Here is an 18,906-nt window from a genome sequence, read left to right as displayed (position 1 = left end):
ACAAAGATAAACCAACTGATAGTATTGTATTCCGTAACCTGTTTATTTAAATATTAGTTCTTAATTTTCATTGATCTTGTGTGGTTATTTGTTGATTTCACAATTTAGTTCTGTTCATTTGTTCATTCCGATTTCTCGGGGGAGCGAAGGGATTGGGTGGGTGGGTGGGTGGGTGGGTGGGTGGGTGGGTGGCGGGGGCGTTTCGCTGCGCAGAGTTGCGTCCCTTGGGCACGCCAGAAACCTATGATTGTGGGTTCGAATCCCGGTTCATCCCGATTATGTTTTTAGGTTTGTCAGCACCATACCCGTGCTCGTGGGTTTCACCGAGGTGGTAAACGTCTGAGACCTGCATCACTTCGGGCTTTCCTCCCACATTAAGGTGACACGGCGTGATATAACTGAAAAACGGTTCAAAGTGGCGTTGTACTCAACTCACTCCATTTCTACAACTTACACCTTGCTTCCACCGGTCGATGTCCCCAGAAGCTGGCCAGCTGCCATACACATTAAGACTTGGGAAGTAACCAGATCGCTGTAATTATAGTTTGTTGACCCTGTGTATGTTAAGTTGATAGATAACCCCACGTTACCCAAGCCTGTATGAACAGCATTACAATTTTGATTATATATTGGCATTTTTTTAACAAAACAATGAGTGAAAATACCTATCAAGGTGGATCACCAGTGTGTCCCACTCTCGAGTGAGTGAGTGAGTGAGTTTGGTTTTACGCCGCTTTTAGCAATATTCCAGCAATATCACGGCGGGGGACCCCACTCTCGGTGTGTTACTTCACTGAAGTGAGGTGAAATGAATAACATTGCCCCTCCTTCTCTCCGGCGAAATAAAAGCCCCAGGACTACCAACCAGTGTAGTCTGACATATTTGTAATTCTATTAAACATACGTCATAACGTTTTAACTCATTTAAAGGTAGTAATCGAGCGCTTTTCCCAACGCTGCTTAATCTCAGAACGAGGTTTAAATAGGATGTATATATTCGGATCGCGAATTTCTGAACATAAGTCCTAGTGAGTTGAAGGTGAGGTGAAATTGGGTTGAATGTCGTGTCCAAGATGATTGCACTTATATAGCGACGCGCATAAGTCCTAGTTTGTATTTATAACACTGGTGTCGTGTGCAAATTCAGTGTGACGTATTTAAGTCACGTACAGCTTAAGTTTTTCTTGTCAGTGCGCTATGTTGTCAGAGGTAGAATGCGCAAACTGAACTAGAAGCATCAAAGTTGGAATAAATCCATTCTGTCCCAGCCAGCTGTCATTCTAAGTCCATTACCTAATTAACTACACTACATACTTGTTATTTTATCAAAGAACTTGGTATACGTGACATTATAGTGCCTCATGAAAGGCCAGTATGTTCATGGAGACATCTGCCACAACCATGCATCAGTACTATCAACTTTTGACTTGACTTTAAAACCTGAAGACATGTCCATTCTTCTGCTGTGCTTGATTCCAAAGCTCCATAACAATCCGTACAAGGAGACATGTATTGCTGGGTCCGGCAAATGCACCAACAAATCCCTGTCTCACAGATTAACCATAATCCTTAAATCAAGGAAGGACTTGAACCAAGTGGCATTTGTACAACGTGAATTCTCAAAAACTCTCAAAAGAATTTTTGTTCTCAGAAAAGGAGCAACTTCAATAATGTCAAGACATTTTATTTTTCAACTCGGTACGCCACTATCCCACATGACAAACGTAAGGAAAAACTTCATTTCTTGATCCATCTGGCTTTTGTTACAAAATACGGTGACCCTAGATATAGTTACGTCTCTGTCTACAACGGTTCAGGACAATTTGTCAAAAATGAAAGCAAATACCATCTCAAGTTTATTCAGTATGTGACATGCTAGACTTCCTCGTTGAAAACATATGTGGGTAAGACTTTCAGGCAAGAAGTAGGCATTCCCATGGGCACCAGTTGTGCTCCCCTTCTTGTTGATCTGTTTATGCATATGAATCGGAATGTCTGCTCGGTTTTGCCAAATCAAAACAAAGTAATTTGGCCGAGAAGTTTTACTTAATCTTCAGGTATATCGATGATCAGATATCGTTCAATAACCATCAAATAGCCAATTCCCTTCCACTGATTTACCCACCTGAACTAGAAATAAAAGAGACCAGTGAGACTGCTTCATCTGTTTCATATTAAGATCTATGCATAAAGATTCAGATGGACAAAACACTCCACTTCAACTTTCCAATGGTCAACGTTCGCTATATGCAATATTCCTGCAGCTCCAGTCCTTGGAATCTACATATCACAACGTTTGAGGTACAATCAAGCATGTTCTTTCTCCATATGACATCCTTCTTACGACTCTGACTCAAGACTTGTGTGATCGGGATTACAGCATTCAAGGTCTAAGTAAAGCTTACAAAACATTTTATGGTAGACCCGTGGATGATATTTCCAAATTGGACGCATCAGTGACAAAACTGAAGTCTCAAACAATTCCCTATTTTCATCAATTCATAATAAGCCACATGTTCCCGTGATTTATCCAGGTGGACAGTTGACTTGCCTTTGCATGCGTTTGTGACGGATGCCTCCGGTAGGGCAGGATACGCTCAACATTTCGCAAACACATTGTCATAACTATTTGATAGTGATTTATAACCAAATGCTCATCAATCCTACAATGGAGTTTTGTATGATTATGAAATTGTATTTGTCGCTCTTATTTTACTTATTACAGTTACATTGTGTTGTTATCTGTTCGTCTTTGCTATCTAGAATAATTCAAGCTGCAGCATAGTTGTTATCGTTCCATGATACCACGGTATTGGTCCGTGACGATACGTCGCCATCATCAGTTTTAGTAAAACGTAATTATTAGTGACTCATATCAACATTAGACATTGGCTGTGTGTAATTAAGGTTGTCATCAACATACCGAACAACATGTGTGTTTACAGACAAACAAAGGGAGATTTGAATGATTTGATACATCCAATGATGATGATGCCATTTGCCCGAAGCCTAGTTCCTCGCTGTTATTGCGTCACCACCACTGCCACTGCTCACGGCCGATCTGTTTGTTGACTTGAACTGTCAAGTCAGATTTCCACAGTTGTGTTCACAACCGCAGCAGCAGTATCACGCGCGTTTAAGACGCCATGTCGCCATATGATTGGATGTTCAGTTATGCTTGAATAGGAGAAAAATCGCCAGACGTCCATTTTAGGGTGGAAAATAACGACGAATTTTCGGAGCTTTATGGGTGTACACCACGCATTTCTTTCAATCACTTGGTCCAATACACGTCTATCAATCACTTGGTCCCATACATGTCTTTCAATCACTTGGTCCCATACTTATCTTTCAATCACTTGGTCCCATACACGTCTTTCAATCACTTGGTCCCATACATATCTTTCAATCACTCGGTCCCATACATATCTTTCAATCACTTGGTCCCATACATGTCTTTCAATCACTTGGTCCCATACATGTCTTTCAATCACTTGGTCCAATACATGTCTTTCAATCACTTGGTCCCATACATGTCTTTCAATCACTTGGTCCCATACATGTCTTTCAATCACTTGGTCCCATACATATCTTTCAATCACTTGGTCCCGTACAAGTCTTTCAATCACTTGGTCCCATACATATCTTTCAATCACTTGGTCCCATACGTGTCTATCAATCACTTGGTCCCATACATATCTTTCAATCACTCGGTCCCATACATATCTTTCAATCACTTGGTCCCATACATGTCTTTCAATCACTTGGTCCCATACATGTCTTTCAATCACTTGGTCCAATACATGTCTTTCAATCACTTGGTCCCATACATGTCTTTCAATCACTTGGTCCCATACATGTCTTTCAATCACTTGGTCCCATACATATCTTTCAATCACTTGGTCCCGTACATGTCTTTCAATCACTTGGTCCCATACATATCTTTCAATCACTTGGTCCCATACGTGTCTATCAATCACTTGGTCCCATACACGTCTTTCAATCACTTGGTCCCATACATATCTTTCAATCACTCGGTCCCATACATATCTTTCAATCACTTGGTCCCATACATGTCTTTCAATCACTTGGTCCCATACATGTCTTTCAATCACTTGGTCCAATACATGTCTTTCAATCACTTGGTCCCATACATGTCTTTCAATCACTTGGTCCCATACATGTCTTTCAATCACTTGGTCCCATACGTGTCTATCAATCACTTGGTACCATACATGTCTTACAATCACTTGGTCCCATACATATCTTTCAATCACTTGGTCCCATACATGTCTTTCATTCACTTGGTCCCATACATGTCTTTCATTCACTTGGTCCCATACGTGTCTATCAATCACTTGGTACCATACATGTCTTACAATCACTTGGTACCATACATGTCTTACAATCACTTGGTCCCATACATGTCTTTCAATCACTTAGTCCCGTACATGTCTTTCATTCACTTGGTCCCATACACGTCACGTCAAAATTTAACCAGGACACCTTGACATGCAAACTTTTAAGGTTATACTATTCCCCCTTCCTAGTTAGGCTCAGGACGTTTCAGCTACCTATCGACTTGATGTACTGAAGGTTGCAAAGGTCCACGTGGGTTGTACATATCAGAAAGAGTCGATAGCATAATCCAAGACTTCATCTTACCATTTATTTATACTAGCTACATTATCGAACAAGAACTATTTCCGTTAATCAGTGACTCCAGATTTTGACGGACTTGACCGCCATGGCGGCCTTCTCGCCCTTCCAGGTGGGGTACCATTTGTCTTTGGCCTCCCAGAATGCTTTGTTAGACTGACCAGCTGTCGGACACGTGTTGCACCAGGGTTTGGGGTAGGGGGAGTTCTGGACGTTGTCGGGGAAGAAGCCGAGGGTGCCGCCGACAGCAACGTTCATTTGGAAGTGGAACTGAAAGGGCGGTTACGTGACCATCAGTCTGTGTCATTCGTTGCATTTGAACTATCTACGCTATCGATATACGTCAAGTATTGCAAACATTTTTTTCTTTCTGAGATGGATTTAATAAATAGAAAGTAATTTAACTGACGAAGGGATCATGGACGCATTCAAGAGAAAAACATTTTCCCAGATTTATGGTTGTTGTTGAGTAAAATCCCTGAAAATATACTTTGGAACAAACGTCATTTTAAGACAAACGTTATCTGGAGTGTTTGGCATGAGTACTCAAATAGCTGCGACATAGACAAGGCTTTTCTACGTTATATAATGAGTTAGTGAGTTAGTATGGTTTTACGCCGCTTTTAGCAATATTCCAGCAATATGGGCAGAAATGGGCTTCACACATTGTACTCAATGTCGGGAATCGAACCCGGGTTTCGGCGTGGCGAGCGAACGCTTTAACCACTAGGCTACCCGACCGCCCCCGTTATATAATGAAGTCATGATACAGTTTGGGACTTCATCAATCTCATTAAAATCAGATCTATGTTCTCGCTGCCGCTAAACAAAGATCTGAGGACATCCCAATTACGGGTCACGTCAGAACGACCTTCCGCGAACTTTGCCGACGACTGAGACGACTAACAAGAAGTCGACATCAGCCAGTTAGAAAGCAGCTTTCTCGAGCTTGTCGGCACTCGTTTCAACCTGGCGACTTCCATTTCAGACAACGACTGAAAAATATGTTGACACATATTCACATTTGTTCTCGATTAAAATTTTGAAAACTGAACAAACGAACATTCCGGAATATCTAATATATGGTTGCGATTGTATGGCCGTGCTTCCCACCTACTATGGGACGCCTCCTCCGTTCAAATGTTTATCCCAAGGAAGCGAGAGATAGACGATAATTTTGACGGAATCAGTTGTACGGGCCGTAACTGTCGTTCCCGAGGCAAGGGAGTTAACTGATTATTAATGTCCAGTTTCCACCCTTGCCGAACTAGGCTGGTATTATGGAGTTACATTTAGGCTGGACTAACGAGTCTATGCATAGTCCAATCAAAATTGCGCAACGAAACCGAAGATGCTGTCGTTCGGAATACCCCGTGTTAACGTTTTCGAGGTTGCATGATTAGAAAACACATTCCGACTGTCGCTTTCATGATCTTGTAAGCGATGCTTTGATTGGTCGGATGAAATGACGTTCTGACGTGACCCGTAATGGGATGTCCTCAGATGTTTGTTTAGCGATAGCCTGATTTTAATGAGATTAGGACTTCATATACTTCCATGACACTGAACCGGTTGTTTGGCAAATTCGTGAGAAAAATTAACCCAAGCTGAACTGTAAGATAAATAACAACTCTAAATGAACTGAATACAATATTCATATCGCCTCGTCAAAGTCGCGAGTCTCACATCCGTTTTGTGGAAGATTTCCGGGATTCGGATTCCATTCAATCGTACTGCTCTGTACAATATAGTAAAGACGTTTCTCATTGGGGCTTTCCTTCAAAGGCAAATCTCAGCTCTCACCTCTTGGTCAAAAGGGGCGTCCTTGCCGTGTCCAGCCCAGGGGTTGATGCCGCTGAAGCTCCCGAATCCAAAGTATCCGTTTGAGGGAGTGGGTCTGTTGAGGATGGCGTCACCGTCAACGGAGATACTGCAATGTTATTGGAACCAGCGTTAGGACATACATGTATAGCACTCGAAGTGCAGGTGATGCACACCGCTTGTCAATTCAATTCCACTATTTACGAATATTAGTAAAAGCTGAATAGATCAGAAAGTATGGTGGGGTGACACTTATATAGTGACGTGTGTGTGGCTGTTCGTATTACTCCGAAATCATGTCGGATTTATAGTGCCAAGCCCACTGAGATACCATGCTACAGCTTAACATGGATACCCCACACAGACACATAACACTGACTCAGGGCCGGCCAGTCCTTGTTTTATCATCATAAGTCCACACGCCAGGCAAAAGGTAACCTCATGGTTCATCTCTTGACGTGGACATGGTGTGACCGGGAATAGAACCTCCCGCTCTCGGGACAGACACTCTATCCATTACACCACGGAAGCGGTGTTTTAGAAAGTACAACAGATTACGATTTCTGCTTCGATCTCTAACTATTAGACTATACCAAAAGTTAAATTGGCAGCAAACCTACACAATGCCACTAGCATCCCAGTCCAGAGTGTACGTGTGAAAATCATCAGCCCAGGTGCCGCCGGCCGCGTATCTGAAAACAGTTATCTCCCTTGAAACAGGGTCAAACATAACGTTTTTCTCAAACTTGAACAAGTGAAACTTAAACACGTGTGTAATGCAGTTTAGTTCCCTTTAAACTTTATACAAGGTTTGGGGTAGGGTAGGGTGGTGTTCCCCACATATATGTTGTGTTTGTTTGTTGTTTAACGCCGCACTATTCCAGCTATATGACGGCGGTCTGTAAATAGTCGAGTCTGGACCAGACAGTCTAGTGATTGATATCATGAGCATCGATCCACGCAATTGGAATAACATACATCAACCAAGTCAGCGAGCCTGACCACCCGATCCCGTTAGTCGCCCCTTACGACAATGAAAGCCGCCTTTTATGGCAAGCATGGGTTGCTGCAGACCTATTCTAAACCGGATCTTCATGTGTCCCGCATATATGTGTCTGGAATATTGTAAAAGGCGACGTAAAACTCTACTCACTCACTCACTATTTTTTTTATCTAGTCCATAACAATTTATCTTGTATCATCTTTGTCAAAATAATGTTCTGAATACTTTATCATATGTGCTGGATTTTTTTTAAATATCTAAAGAAGATTTTGGAAGTTTATATTAATATCAAAAAACGTCAGAAAAGATATAAGATACGTTAATATTTTCGGAAATTTATAAGACATTTTCAGTAAATACACTTTCAATCAGATCCTGCATAGAAGGGAGTGAGTGAGTTGGGTTCAACGCCGCTTTTAACAGTATTCAAGTTATATCACGGAGTGTCAGCTTAATGTGGGGGAAAAGTCCGAAGTGAAGCAGGTCTCAGACGTTTAACACTTCGGAGAAACCCACGAGCACGGGTTTGGTGCTGATAAACCTAGAAACATAATCGGGGCGAACGGGGATTCGAACCCACAATCATAGGTTTCTGGTGTGGCCAAGGGACGCAACTCTGCACAGCGAATCGCGGCGCCTTAGACGACTGGGCCACCCGTACCCCTGCATAGATGGAGATGGGTATTAAAGGAACATGGTGATATAATTTGTAAACACATTTTTCTTTCACATCTCAATAGATGTGTATATTTGTATATATGTGGTCGTAACTTATCTGAATAATTTTTGATGCAGAGAAAGAAATCAGGGATACCACCGAAAACAATATGAGTGGTAGAAAACAGTAGCCATGATTCACCTACTTCCCCTGGGTGGTCTGGGGCCAGCTGTCGCTCCCGGGGTTGGGCCCCCAATGTAGTGTTGACATCACTCTCTGTACCCCGATATTTCCATAGTGAAGGTTACCTGTCAATCAAATCCATCCTAGTAAGGACAATGTAAGGAAAAGTGACAAAAAATATTATTTTGCTGGTAATTTGCTTTAAAATGCCCTCAAAACGGTTTGTTTTCTAGCAATAATTTATTCTATAAATATATATATTTTCCGGAATTTAACTGAATTTTCCCTGCCAAAGTTCATTATGAATTCTCCGTCCAATAGAGAAAGAACATGCTTTGATAACGGTTTGGGTATTTCCCGGTTTCAATCCGTCTTGATATGGGTTCTATTACGAAAAAGATGTCCGGGTTTTAAAGGAACTATTTCCTGTTTTTTTTATAGTAGATATGTACAATATGTGTTGGTATCATAGTACTACACTCGTACTTGGGTGAACTGAACCAGTTCAGATATATCTGAACCACTGAGTATGAGTAGATTAGCTCTTTATGTTGGTCACGTGACACTCATTTAACCTGGGAGGTGATATCAAACTGATTTTGAAATTATACTCGATCATACATAAACTTTTAAAAGCAAGTTTCATAATTGCTGAAAATATATTATCTACTGGATGTTAATATAGAAAATGAGAAGAAAAAAAAGTATGTTTTAATTTATCGTCAGAGTACATATACAGTTAGCAGGTGTGTGGCCTGTTGTCGAAAAGAAAAAAAATACAATATATATTCCTAATACTAGTATACAAATGTGTCTTTTAAGAGTCTACCGCGTATGAGAACAACGCTAGAGCCTGGTACAGTGACAGTATATTATAATGACATTTTATATATAGTACCAAATGAGGGGCAGCCATGTTTGTCAACAAAAGCACACACACGCGTGTACATTTTATTCATTATAACAATTGATTTGGGTTATCTTTAGAAGGGTTTTCTTCATTTATTTTGTTTTTTATCAGGATTTGAATTTATAAGGGTTTTTATGTAATAAAGACCTTTGATGTAGGAAAACGTACTTATTAGGTTATATTATTCCACCACTTACACCTTGCTTCCACCATGTCGATTTCGCCGGAAGCTGGCCATCCGCCATACACGAAGGACTTGGGCATCAGCCAGATAGCTGCAAACACAGGCTTATACGGGGTTTGTGTGATAAAATTGCATTGGCAGTGTGTGCGTCATGCGTATATAAACACAATGAGCTGTTACATGAAGTCCACGCGCTTCTTCATTAGGGTGCAATAGCTGGCTAGATGTCACCGGTTGCTTCTTCGTCATGTTCCCGTGGAGAGGGAGTTAACTGACTATTAAAGTCCAGTTTCCACTAGACCTTTACATACACCTAACTCCCTTGCCTCGAGAAGATGCTTCTTCGTCAGGGTTGTCAATCACTTACAACAATGATATATCAAGCAGATCTCAAAGAGACCACTAAGTAATCAATTGGAGATGAGTGATCACATGAATCCTTTCCTGTCCCGTTAAAGCACTGGTACGAGTCCTCTATCTGTTTTAGAGCACAATTACGTACCCGAGTTCATGAATAACACACACCTGTAAAAACAAATTACAATAGACACAAACGTCACTTTCAATTCGGCCAGGCCAACTCAGGGCCCAAGCGTCTGTGTAAATCTCGAGGTACATGCAACTCGAACGGAGGAATATAGTATCGGGATACACTGTACCCAAATATTTATTGGTACCAGGCATTAGCTATCCTCTAACAAGTATTATCATTTTAAGAGTTGTGTGTGCCCTCAATCTCAATATCAACATCATCGCAGGCAATAATCATAGTACAGGATCCTGCATTCGGGTTTCGTTGACGCACATATATAGTGACGTATATTGCAAGTCCTCAACGTTGCCGACCTGGCCTGGAATATTGCTGAGTGCAGCGGTAAACAACAACAACAAACAAAGCCTACCTGGCCAGATCCAGTCTCCCTCTGGCATCTTGGCCACGATCTCTACACGGCCGTACTTGAAGTCCACCAGCGAGATGAGCTTGGAGGAGAGGATGGGAGGGATGAGGGCATCCTTGGCGTCCCGCTTACAGCCGTACCACCGAGAGTCTGTGCAGGTGCCCCACTGTTCTGTAATAGAGCATAGATTATCCGAAATACAACAGGTGGTGCGTGTGTCAAATATTGAACATGTTTCGTGTCTCGATATACTGGGGCCATGCAGTTTTAGATCTCGAATTGATCTTAACAGGTAAGATGTTTTTTAATCATTAAACCGTGTTTTGTTGTACATTATAGCTATAGTTGTTTAGGATTAGGTTTATGCCCCTCTCACGGTTTTTTTATATGGTGTTTACCTACATTAAAATATTATTTATTTTTTATTTTCCCCACCTACCCCGACTGCGAAATTTCCAGTGGTAGAAGCGGTCGTTAAACCCCCAAAATAGTACAGTACAGAATTAGTTATCATAATTAGAAGAGAATTTCCGGAAAAAAACTGTACAAGAGCTATTTTTTGTTAAGTCTAACCTATGTTTGATGTAGCATTGTTTTGATTACAGTGAAGACTAATTGTTAAGTTAAGTGAAAGGTAACTGTTATCATGTGATATAGATTTCTCTTCTCATAAATAATTTGGCTTTTTTTATCAAGTTTGACTATATAAGAGCCTCAAAAGTAATTTCAGGGAATATGTCTAAAAAACCGTTTTGTTAAATCAGGGAATATGTATAATACCTGAACATTTTAGGGATTATGTATATTCCCTGAGTGAATCCGACATTAAATATATTCCCTGAAAATTTCAGGGATTATACATATTCCCTGATTATACATATTCCCTGTAACATATATACATCAAGTCATGATTTTTGTTGAATGACTCTCCGTTGTTATCAAACAGTCTCCAATGTCTTGATGGGTAAGATACGTCATGCTACGGTGAAGGTCACACTGCCCTGATTGTTAGGTCATGATGAAGGTCATGACTCCACCAATGTAATAAGAAACTAATGACCATGAATGACTGAAGGTCATGAGGATCGTACACTGAAGATCATGATACTCTAAAAGTTATGACACACTGAAGGTCGTGATACTCTATAGGTCATGACATCCTGAAGGTCATTATATACCGGAGGTCGTAGTACAATGAAGGTCACCATGCAGGTTATTTCATGGTTTACTGAAGATCGTGTTACTCTAATGGTCATGACATTCTGAAGGTCATTATATACCGGAGGTCGTAGTACAGTGAAGGTCACCATGCAGGTTATGTCATGGTTTACTGAAGGTCGTGATCCACAAAAGGTCATGATACATATTCAACTTCACAAAACACATAAGGTCATCACAGCGAGGAAGGTCACACTGTGGAGCCCTTTGTGGGAAAATCAGAATACAGTCGTAATATATTCAAGGTCATATATTTCTTAATTCACATTATGACAGGGGTCATAATGTAAATCTCCGAGACTCACTCTGAACATCCAGTACGCCGTGGTAGAGGAAGTCGTTGCCGAACTTGTCTGCCGTCAGCGTCTGAAGCATAAACGAACATAGAGTCCCTGACATAATATTATGTATAAAGGTAAAATAAAAAAGATTCAACTTAGGAACCCTTTCGAGCATTACAAAACCGCCAAGTCTTTTAGTTTTAGGACTTAGTTGAAAAAGTGATGCGTATAGGCTGCTAGAGCTGAAAAATGGATGAGTATAGGCTGCTAGATCTGAAAATTTGATGAGTATAGATTGTTAGAACTGAAAAGTGGATGAGTATAGGCTGCTAGAGCTGAAAACTGGATGAGTATAGGCTGCTAGAGTTGAACATTGGACGAGTATAGGCTGCTAGAGTCGAAAAGGGGATGAGTATAGGCTGCTAGAGTTGAACATTGGACGAGTGTAGGCTGCTAGAGTCGAAAAGGGGATGAGTATAGGCTGCTAGAGTTGAACATTGGACGAGTATAGGCTGCTAGAGTCGAAAAGGGGATGAGTATAGGCTGCTAGAGTTGAACATTGGACGAGTATAGGCTGCTAGAGTCGAAAAGGGGATGAGTATAGGCTGCTAGAGTTGAACATTGGACGAGTATAGGCTGCTAGAGTCGAAAAGGGGATGAGTATAGGCTGCTAGAGTTGAACATTGGACGAGTATAGGCTGCTAGAGTCGAAAAGGGGATGAGTATAGGCTGCTAGAGCTGAATTTCACACTCAGAAACAGATAGCTACGTCTAACTTAAATATTAAATTAATATTAAATATTGACACCGGGAGACACCACAAAATTCCAAAATCTAAAAGGATATGTACCGTAATTGACATAATAAGCGCCCATGGAGCTCTCAAATTTAGAAATAGGGGGCTCTTATTAGAATATTATTTCGTAGAAAAACAACAGTTGAAGGATCATAAATTTCGTGTTTTTTGCTGACAGCCTAAAATGTTTATATACGACAGATATATTTTCCAGAATTTCATTTCCCATAGCTAACGACGCATAGAACACACGTATTATACACGAATAAATAAGTCTTGTGCACATTGAACAATCGGAAGGGGTGCCAATTGGGATAGTTCACTAGCCAATATATTAGCAAATATCGCCGTGGGCGCTTATTAGAATGGGGCGCTTATTACGTCGAATACGGTGTATATTGAAATCTAAACAACACCGATGATCTGTATCATTTCAACTTTATATGCCCATCCTTAAATAAAATTCGAAAGCAATACATACCAAATAAATATGTAATTCGACCGTCGGTAGAACAATTTATTCGCCTTCTGGACACCTCCATTTATTAAGATTCAAATAAGTTATTTTATATTTCAAATATGCGTTCAAGACCAGAAATGTACAGAAATGAAACACGTGAATCTATTTGTAAAATGGTGCTGTACTGTATTGTATATACTTCATGTATTGGACCTACGGCCTTTCATACAACAGGGGCGGTCGCGTAGCATTCGCTCGTCACGCCGAATACCCGGGTTCGATTCCCGACATGAGTACAATGTGTGAAGCCCATTTCTGGTGTCCCCCACCGTGATATTGCTGGAATATTGCTAAAAGCGGCGTAAAACTATACTCACTCACTCACTCACGTCATACAACACACATTTGAAGTGAAACAGAAACCTAAGTAAATCAGATCATTGATATGCTGATATATTGGTAGTCATCGAGCGTTCACTCCAGGCGCTGCTTATTCGGTACACGTGACACATTAATGTGCTTTTTTCATGCGCACGGGGGTTTATAAACATAAGTCCTAACTGGCAATTATGACATCTGAGCCCTGTACAGAAAAGGATTTTCATTGGGAATTTGGTCACGTGCTGCCGCGGGTCTTCCAGCCTTTGGGTGTTCCTTCATGGTTTCCTGTATGTATAATTGTTGCAAAGACTGGCAGTTGTCCACGACTCACTGGCTTCATGTAGAGGATGCCGTTTCTGATGTAGGTGTTCTCCTTGTCGGGCGTGTAGACTTGGAACTCCCAGTTCTGGTGGAACAAAAGCATGTGGGTTACCCTTTTGAGTTATCAGAGGGTGGGTGTCGGAAAATATGGTTCGTTATGTTGAAGATTGGTATCTGAGATTACAGTTGTAAAATAATGCTTTGACTCCTAATGTAGCACAGGTTCTGCATGGACTACATGACATAGCTTAAACCTTTAAACATTTAAGTTCACCTTTTCTACAATTATGTATGATCCGATTACATTGGAATCATAATGAGGATCATACTCGAAGTGATCATATTGTGACTTGTGAGAAACACATTTCTGAAAACTCTTATCATTTTATTTTATTTTTTAAAGTATACAAATATTTTGTAAACATTAAACTGAGGGCAAGGTAGGGAAAGGGCTCTTTTTGGGGATATATTAAAACATGAAATCAATAGGTAAAGCTAAACGTTCAAAAAGGATGATTTTAGGTTTTCAGAAGTGATTCTTCTAATATGAGAACAAGAGTAAATCTTTGTCACACGCTGAATTTCATACGAATATATATAATTAATAAAAAGTGGCAAATCCAGTCTATAATCATAAGAAGAGTATAAACATTTGGTAAAAAGTCATCATGGGTCAAGTACTTGCACGTACATTGTCGTTATATACATGAAAATAATTACATTCAACAGAAAACTGTTAATATTGTTTCAGACATGTTCCTGGCGATGAAATACATATTGCTAGTACAGTGACCCACCCCTCCCCCGAACGCTGACACTTCCTGTTTCCACTTGCTGTTGTCGATGGTGCCGGAACTGAAGTCGTCACTGAAGATGAGTTTCATGTTACCGAGGTTTGTGCCAGTGCTTGTGCCTGTGTGCGTGCCAGTGCTTGTGCCTGTGTGGGTTCCTGTCCCTGTGCCCGTATGAGTGCCCGAGCTGCCTCCGCTACAGGAGCTTCCTGTTGTGGTGAGTGAGTGAGTGAGTGAGTCGGGCTCAACGCCGCTTTATTCAGTATGTCATATGTATCAAGTATATTTAAATATTACCACTTTGGTGGGCGTCACTTGCACGGGTAAGGTGCTAACAACTCAAGGATCATAATCCGTGAATCTGGAAATTGAGCCACAATCAGCGGATCCTGGCCACGTGGCTACATACCCATTTTATTATTATTTTTATTTTAACAAACCAAATCCAGACGCATAAATTTGTCCTTATATTTTATCTTAGTAGTATTGTTCTCTGATAGGAATTATATCATATCAAGCATACCTTGCAGTATTCAGAAATAAGTAGTTATGAAAAATATGTAATAATAATATCGTATATTCACATTATAGCAACGACACGTGACCACATGTACGTTATTAATCATAGCTTAGTCCTATATCTTTGGCATAATGATATAGTGATGATATCAGACTAATGCTGTCCATCCACAGACGATGTACTTGTCAACATACCAACTGTGGCTTGCAAGTCTGTCTTTGTTCGACCCTGTCCGTTGACCTTGAAATACAGCCAGTAGTTGACGGTGTCACCGACCTTTACGTGAACGTTGGGGTTCTTGTGTACCCAGTATGAACCTACATGGGCGACAGTATTTAATTTTTTTATAAAACATATTCACAAAACATAACTTAAGCCATTGATTCCAGAGCAGCTGCCTTCCCAGTTTTGAGTTTTACTGAACAAATTATTAACACAACTATATGAAGATACTCAGCTCCCTGTCCCTCCAAGCGTCGCCTCTATTTGGAAATTTCGATCACAGCAATTGAAAACAAACAAAGTACACAACTATACCCTAGATAGTGCTCCCTCTTGGTTGTAGATGCCATAACAGAATGTGATGAGTTAAGATCTATAGTCACATTGGCAATATTTCCGCCATATCGTGACTAAGACAGGATGTATAAAATATCAACAATTCTAACATAACGGGGCTTTATGTTTTTGCAATCGGAACATCCCGATTATATTCTTTTTCAAATTACATAATTCAGACATGCTTGTCTCAATGTTTTATTAACTCCTAGCGAGAATTTGAAGCCTTAACGCTGATTGGTTGATTAGAAAGTCCACCTGACGCGACTTCCTGCGGAGGTGTTCTCCGAGCTGAACTAACACAGAGCGGTGTCATATCGGATTTTAATTATACATATCGCCTTGAACCCCTTACCTGTCTTGTGGGTGATTTCATAGTTGCTGTCGGCTCCTGCTGCGCCGGTTAGGGGCTTGTTGACGTCATAATGAACTCCCACCTCTTGTAAACCGCTGAAATCTGGATAGAGTAAAGTGAGTGAGGGAGCGAGCGAGGGAGCGAACGAGCATTGAACAGTATATCAATCATATCATGTTTAAATGTCGAAAGAAACGATGCAAGTGTAAGACTTCCCCCACTTTGGGGAACCCAGGTATTGAGCTGAGTAATCAAGAATCAGTATGTAGTAAAGGTCTTGGATTCGAACCCAGAATCAGAATATACTAGGACACCACTCTGAATAGATCCATGAGGACCCTGAGACGATTGGGTTACCCGTGTCCCCGTGTCTAGAAAGAGTTGACAACAACTTCACACGGTTCATACTTAAATGGCAATATAGTGCAACATAAATGTGTTGGTTTTTCAAAATGCGGGTGGAACATTGCATATGTTTTCATAGATCCGGAGTAAAATCATCTTCCCGAGACAAGGGAGTTAACTGACTATAAATGTCCAGTTTCCATCCTTTCCGAACTAGGCTGGTATTATGGCATTCGTCACCACTCGCCCCTTTCCGTAACCTGCGGCTTGTCCCGGAATAACACGAGTTGGACACGAATGGTATTATGGAGCTACATTTTGGCTGGACTAACGAGTATGTGCATAGTCCAATCAAAATCGCGGAACGAAATCAAAATCCAGTTCGTAAACTATAATGCAGATTTCTGTCGATTGCAGGATTTGCAAAACATGTGCACCGCCAACTCGTTGTCAACATATATTTTCCAAATCTTTTCATGTTTTTAATCAAGGTGTACACGTGATTTCATGCACTTCGCGATGTAAGACTCGTTTTATCACAACATAGATCTTGATTATCGATCAGATCGTCTTGACTGGGCGCCGCCGTTTTGTTTGTAGCAAAGTGATACGGGAGGTGGAATCTCATTTGTCCATAGGAGAGTCATGAAAGGGACATAACTCGTAATAGCCACATGTGACGCTACGATTGAGCCCAGGAATTCCAGCCTAGTTCGGCAACTGGACTTTTAAAGTTAACTCTCTTGCCTCGGGAAGATGTGGTAGCATAGGTTTTCTGAAACCCATGCTTGCCGTAAAAGGTGACTATGCTTGTCGGAGGAGGCGCCTAACGGGATCGGGTGGTCAGGCTCGCTGACTTAGTTGATGCATGTCATCATATCCCAACTGCATGGATCGATGCTCATGTTATCAATCACTGAATTGTCTACTCCAGATTCGATTATTTACTGGCCGCCGTCATATAGCTGGAATATTGCTGAGAGCGGCGTTAAACAACAAACAAACAAACAAAAAAGCATATGTTTTCAGCCTAGTAACCTTTTGATAACGTTTGTAAATTTTGTCCAAATACATTTTTCAACTTTATACTATCTTATGCCCTTCAGTTGATATAAAATAGCGGCAGTGTTATCGTCTGGTTACCGTGACACACAATCAACCAAGTCACCGAACCTGACCACCTAATCCACTCAGTCGCCTCGTGCGGCCAGCATAGATTTGATTGCCGGGTTATTTTTATTTAACGCCGCACTCACAATGATTCCAGTTACATGACGACGGTCGGTAATTAATCGAGTCTGCATGAGACAATCCAATGATTGACATCATGAGCACCGATATAGATAAATGGAATGCGATGGCATGTATCAACCAAGTCAGCGAGTCTGACCACCAGATCCCAGTCGCCTCTTGCAAGATGAAAAATTCTAATCCGAATCTTCACATGGGACAGGTTTATGTTGCTTGGGTCCATTTGCATTTCACAGAAAGTGGTAAACGTCAAAGACCTGCATCAATGGGGGTTTCCTCCCACATTTAAGTGTGCAATATTGTTCAAAGTGTAATCTGGCCTCACTTAAATATCAAATATGTAATATTAGTGGCGTTGTAATATTTGTAGTGCCAAGAGTATTTTCTGAATCGCATTGAGGGTATGTCTGCTACTCATAGATGCAAGACATAGCTAACACATTCAATAAATAAATCGCTACCAAAAACAGACTCGATTGAAGGATTCTGACTATATCACGAGCATGTGTTTAAGAATCACCATCAAATAGTGATGATACCATCGCGAAAAGGTGAGCATGTCCAACCCCATCGATGACACTCGTCACAAACACATGCGAAGGCAAGTCAATTGTTCACCTGAAAAAACACGGAAACATATGATACGACATTTTTGACTGGAATAAATGCACCGTCACCTACCCTTGACTCTGATTTCTATGCCTCCCCCAGAGACGCAGACCTCCCCATCTGGGTTCTGGGCCAGGGCCGCCCGCAACAACACCAGACTATACAACAGATACAACATAGTGATCCGTGACACGTGTACCGCACTCACTGCTTTATGTAGAGGTCAGTTGTGTTATCAGTACCTACTATCAATGACAGCTAGGGAATCATCATTTTTTGTGATTCATAAACACATGCTCATGATAAAGTCGAATCAATCGTGAATCGACTCTGCTTTTAACAGAGATTTCTTACGATTGTGGAAGGGTTTTGTCGCTTTTATTTACGACATAATATGTCATTGTATTCGCCAAAGCAGCCATTGGCCTAATTGAATTGGACCGGATGCGTATCCCACCACTGACTTCAAAACAATACGCCTCTAAACCACTGACTTCAACATAATACACTTCAAAGCCACTGACTTCAAAACAATACGCCTCTAAACCACTGACTTCAACATAATACACTTCGAAGCCACTGACTTCAAAACAATACGCCTCTAAACCACTGACTTCAACATAATACACTTCAAAGCCACTGACTTCAAAACAATACGCCTCTAAACCACTGACTTCAACATAATACACTTCAAAGCCACTGA

General features: G+C 40.9%; 1 protein-coding gene across 1 annotated transcript; it reads right to left on the bottom strand.

Moving 5' to 3' along the window:
- Window positions 1-4,665: 4,665 nt before the first annotated feature.
- Window positions 4,666-18,401, bottom strand: LOC139449452 (beta-1,3-glucan-binding protein-like). Its single transcript, XM_071230856.1, has 12 exons — window positions 18,276-18,401; window positions 15,999-16,100; window positions 15,280-15,402; window positions 14,572-14,774; window positions 13,785-13,859; window positions 11,841-11,901; window positions 10,321-10,488; window positions 9,432-9,509; window positions 8,347-8,449; window positions 7,101-7,172; window positions 6,463-6,589; window positions 4,666-4,929 (listed from the first exon to the last, which is right to left on the bottom strand). The coding sequence occupies exons 1-12, from the start codon at window positions 18,379-18,381 to the stop codon at window positions 4,714-4,716; spliced, it is 1,434 nt and encodes a 477-aa protein (XP_071086957.1). The 5' UTR covers window positions 18,382-18,401; the 3' UTR covers window positions 4,666-4,713.
- Between the last annotated feature and the right edge of the window lie 505 nt (window positions 18,402-18,906).

The sequence above is a fragment of the Haliotis cracherodii genome, unplaced genomic scaffold, assembly GCF_022045235.1.
Source record: "Haliotis cracherodii isolate W230 unplaced genomic scaffold, xgHalCrac1.p SCAF_10, whole genome shotgun sequence".
In the NCBI taxonomy this organism is placed as follows: domain Eukaryota; kingdom Metazoa; phylum Mollusca; class Gastropoda; order Lepetellida; family Haliotidae; genus Haliotis; species Haliotis cracherodii.
Note: the sequence above shows the minus strand (reverse complement) of the source record. Positions and strands in the feature narration are given on the sequence as shown.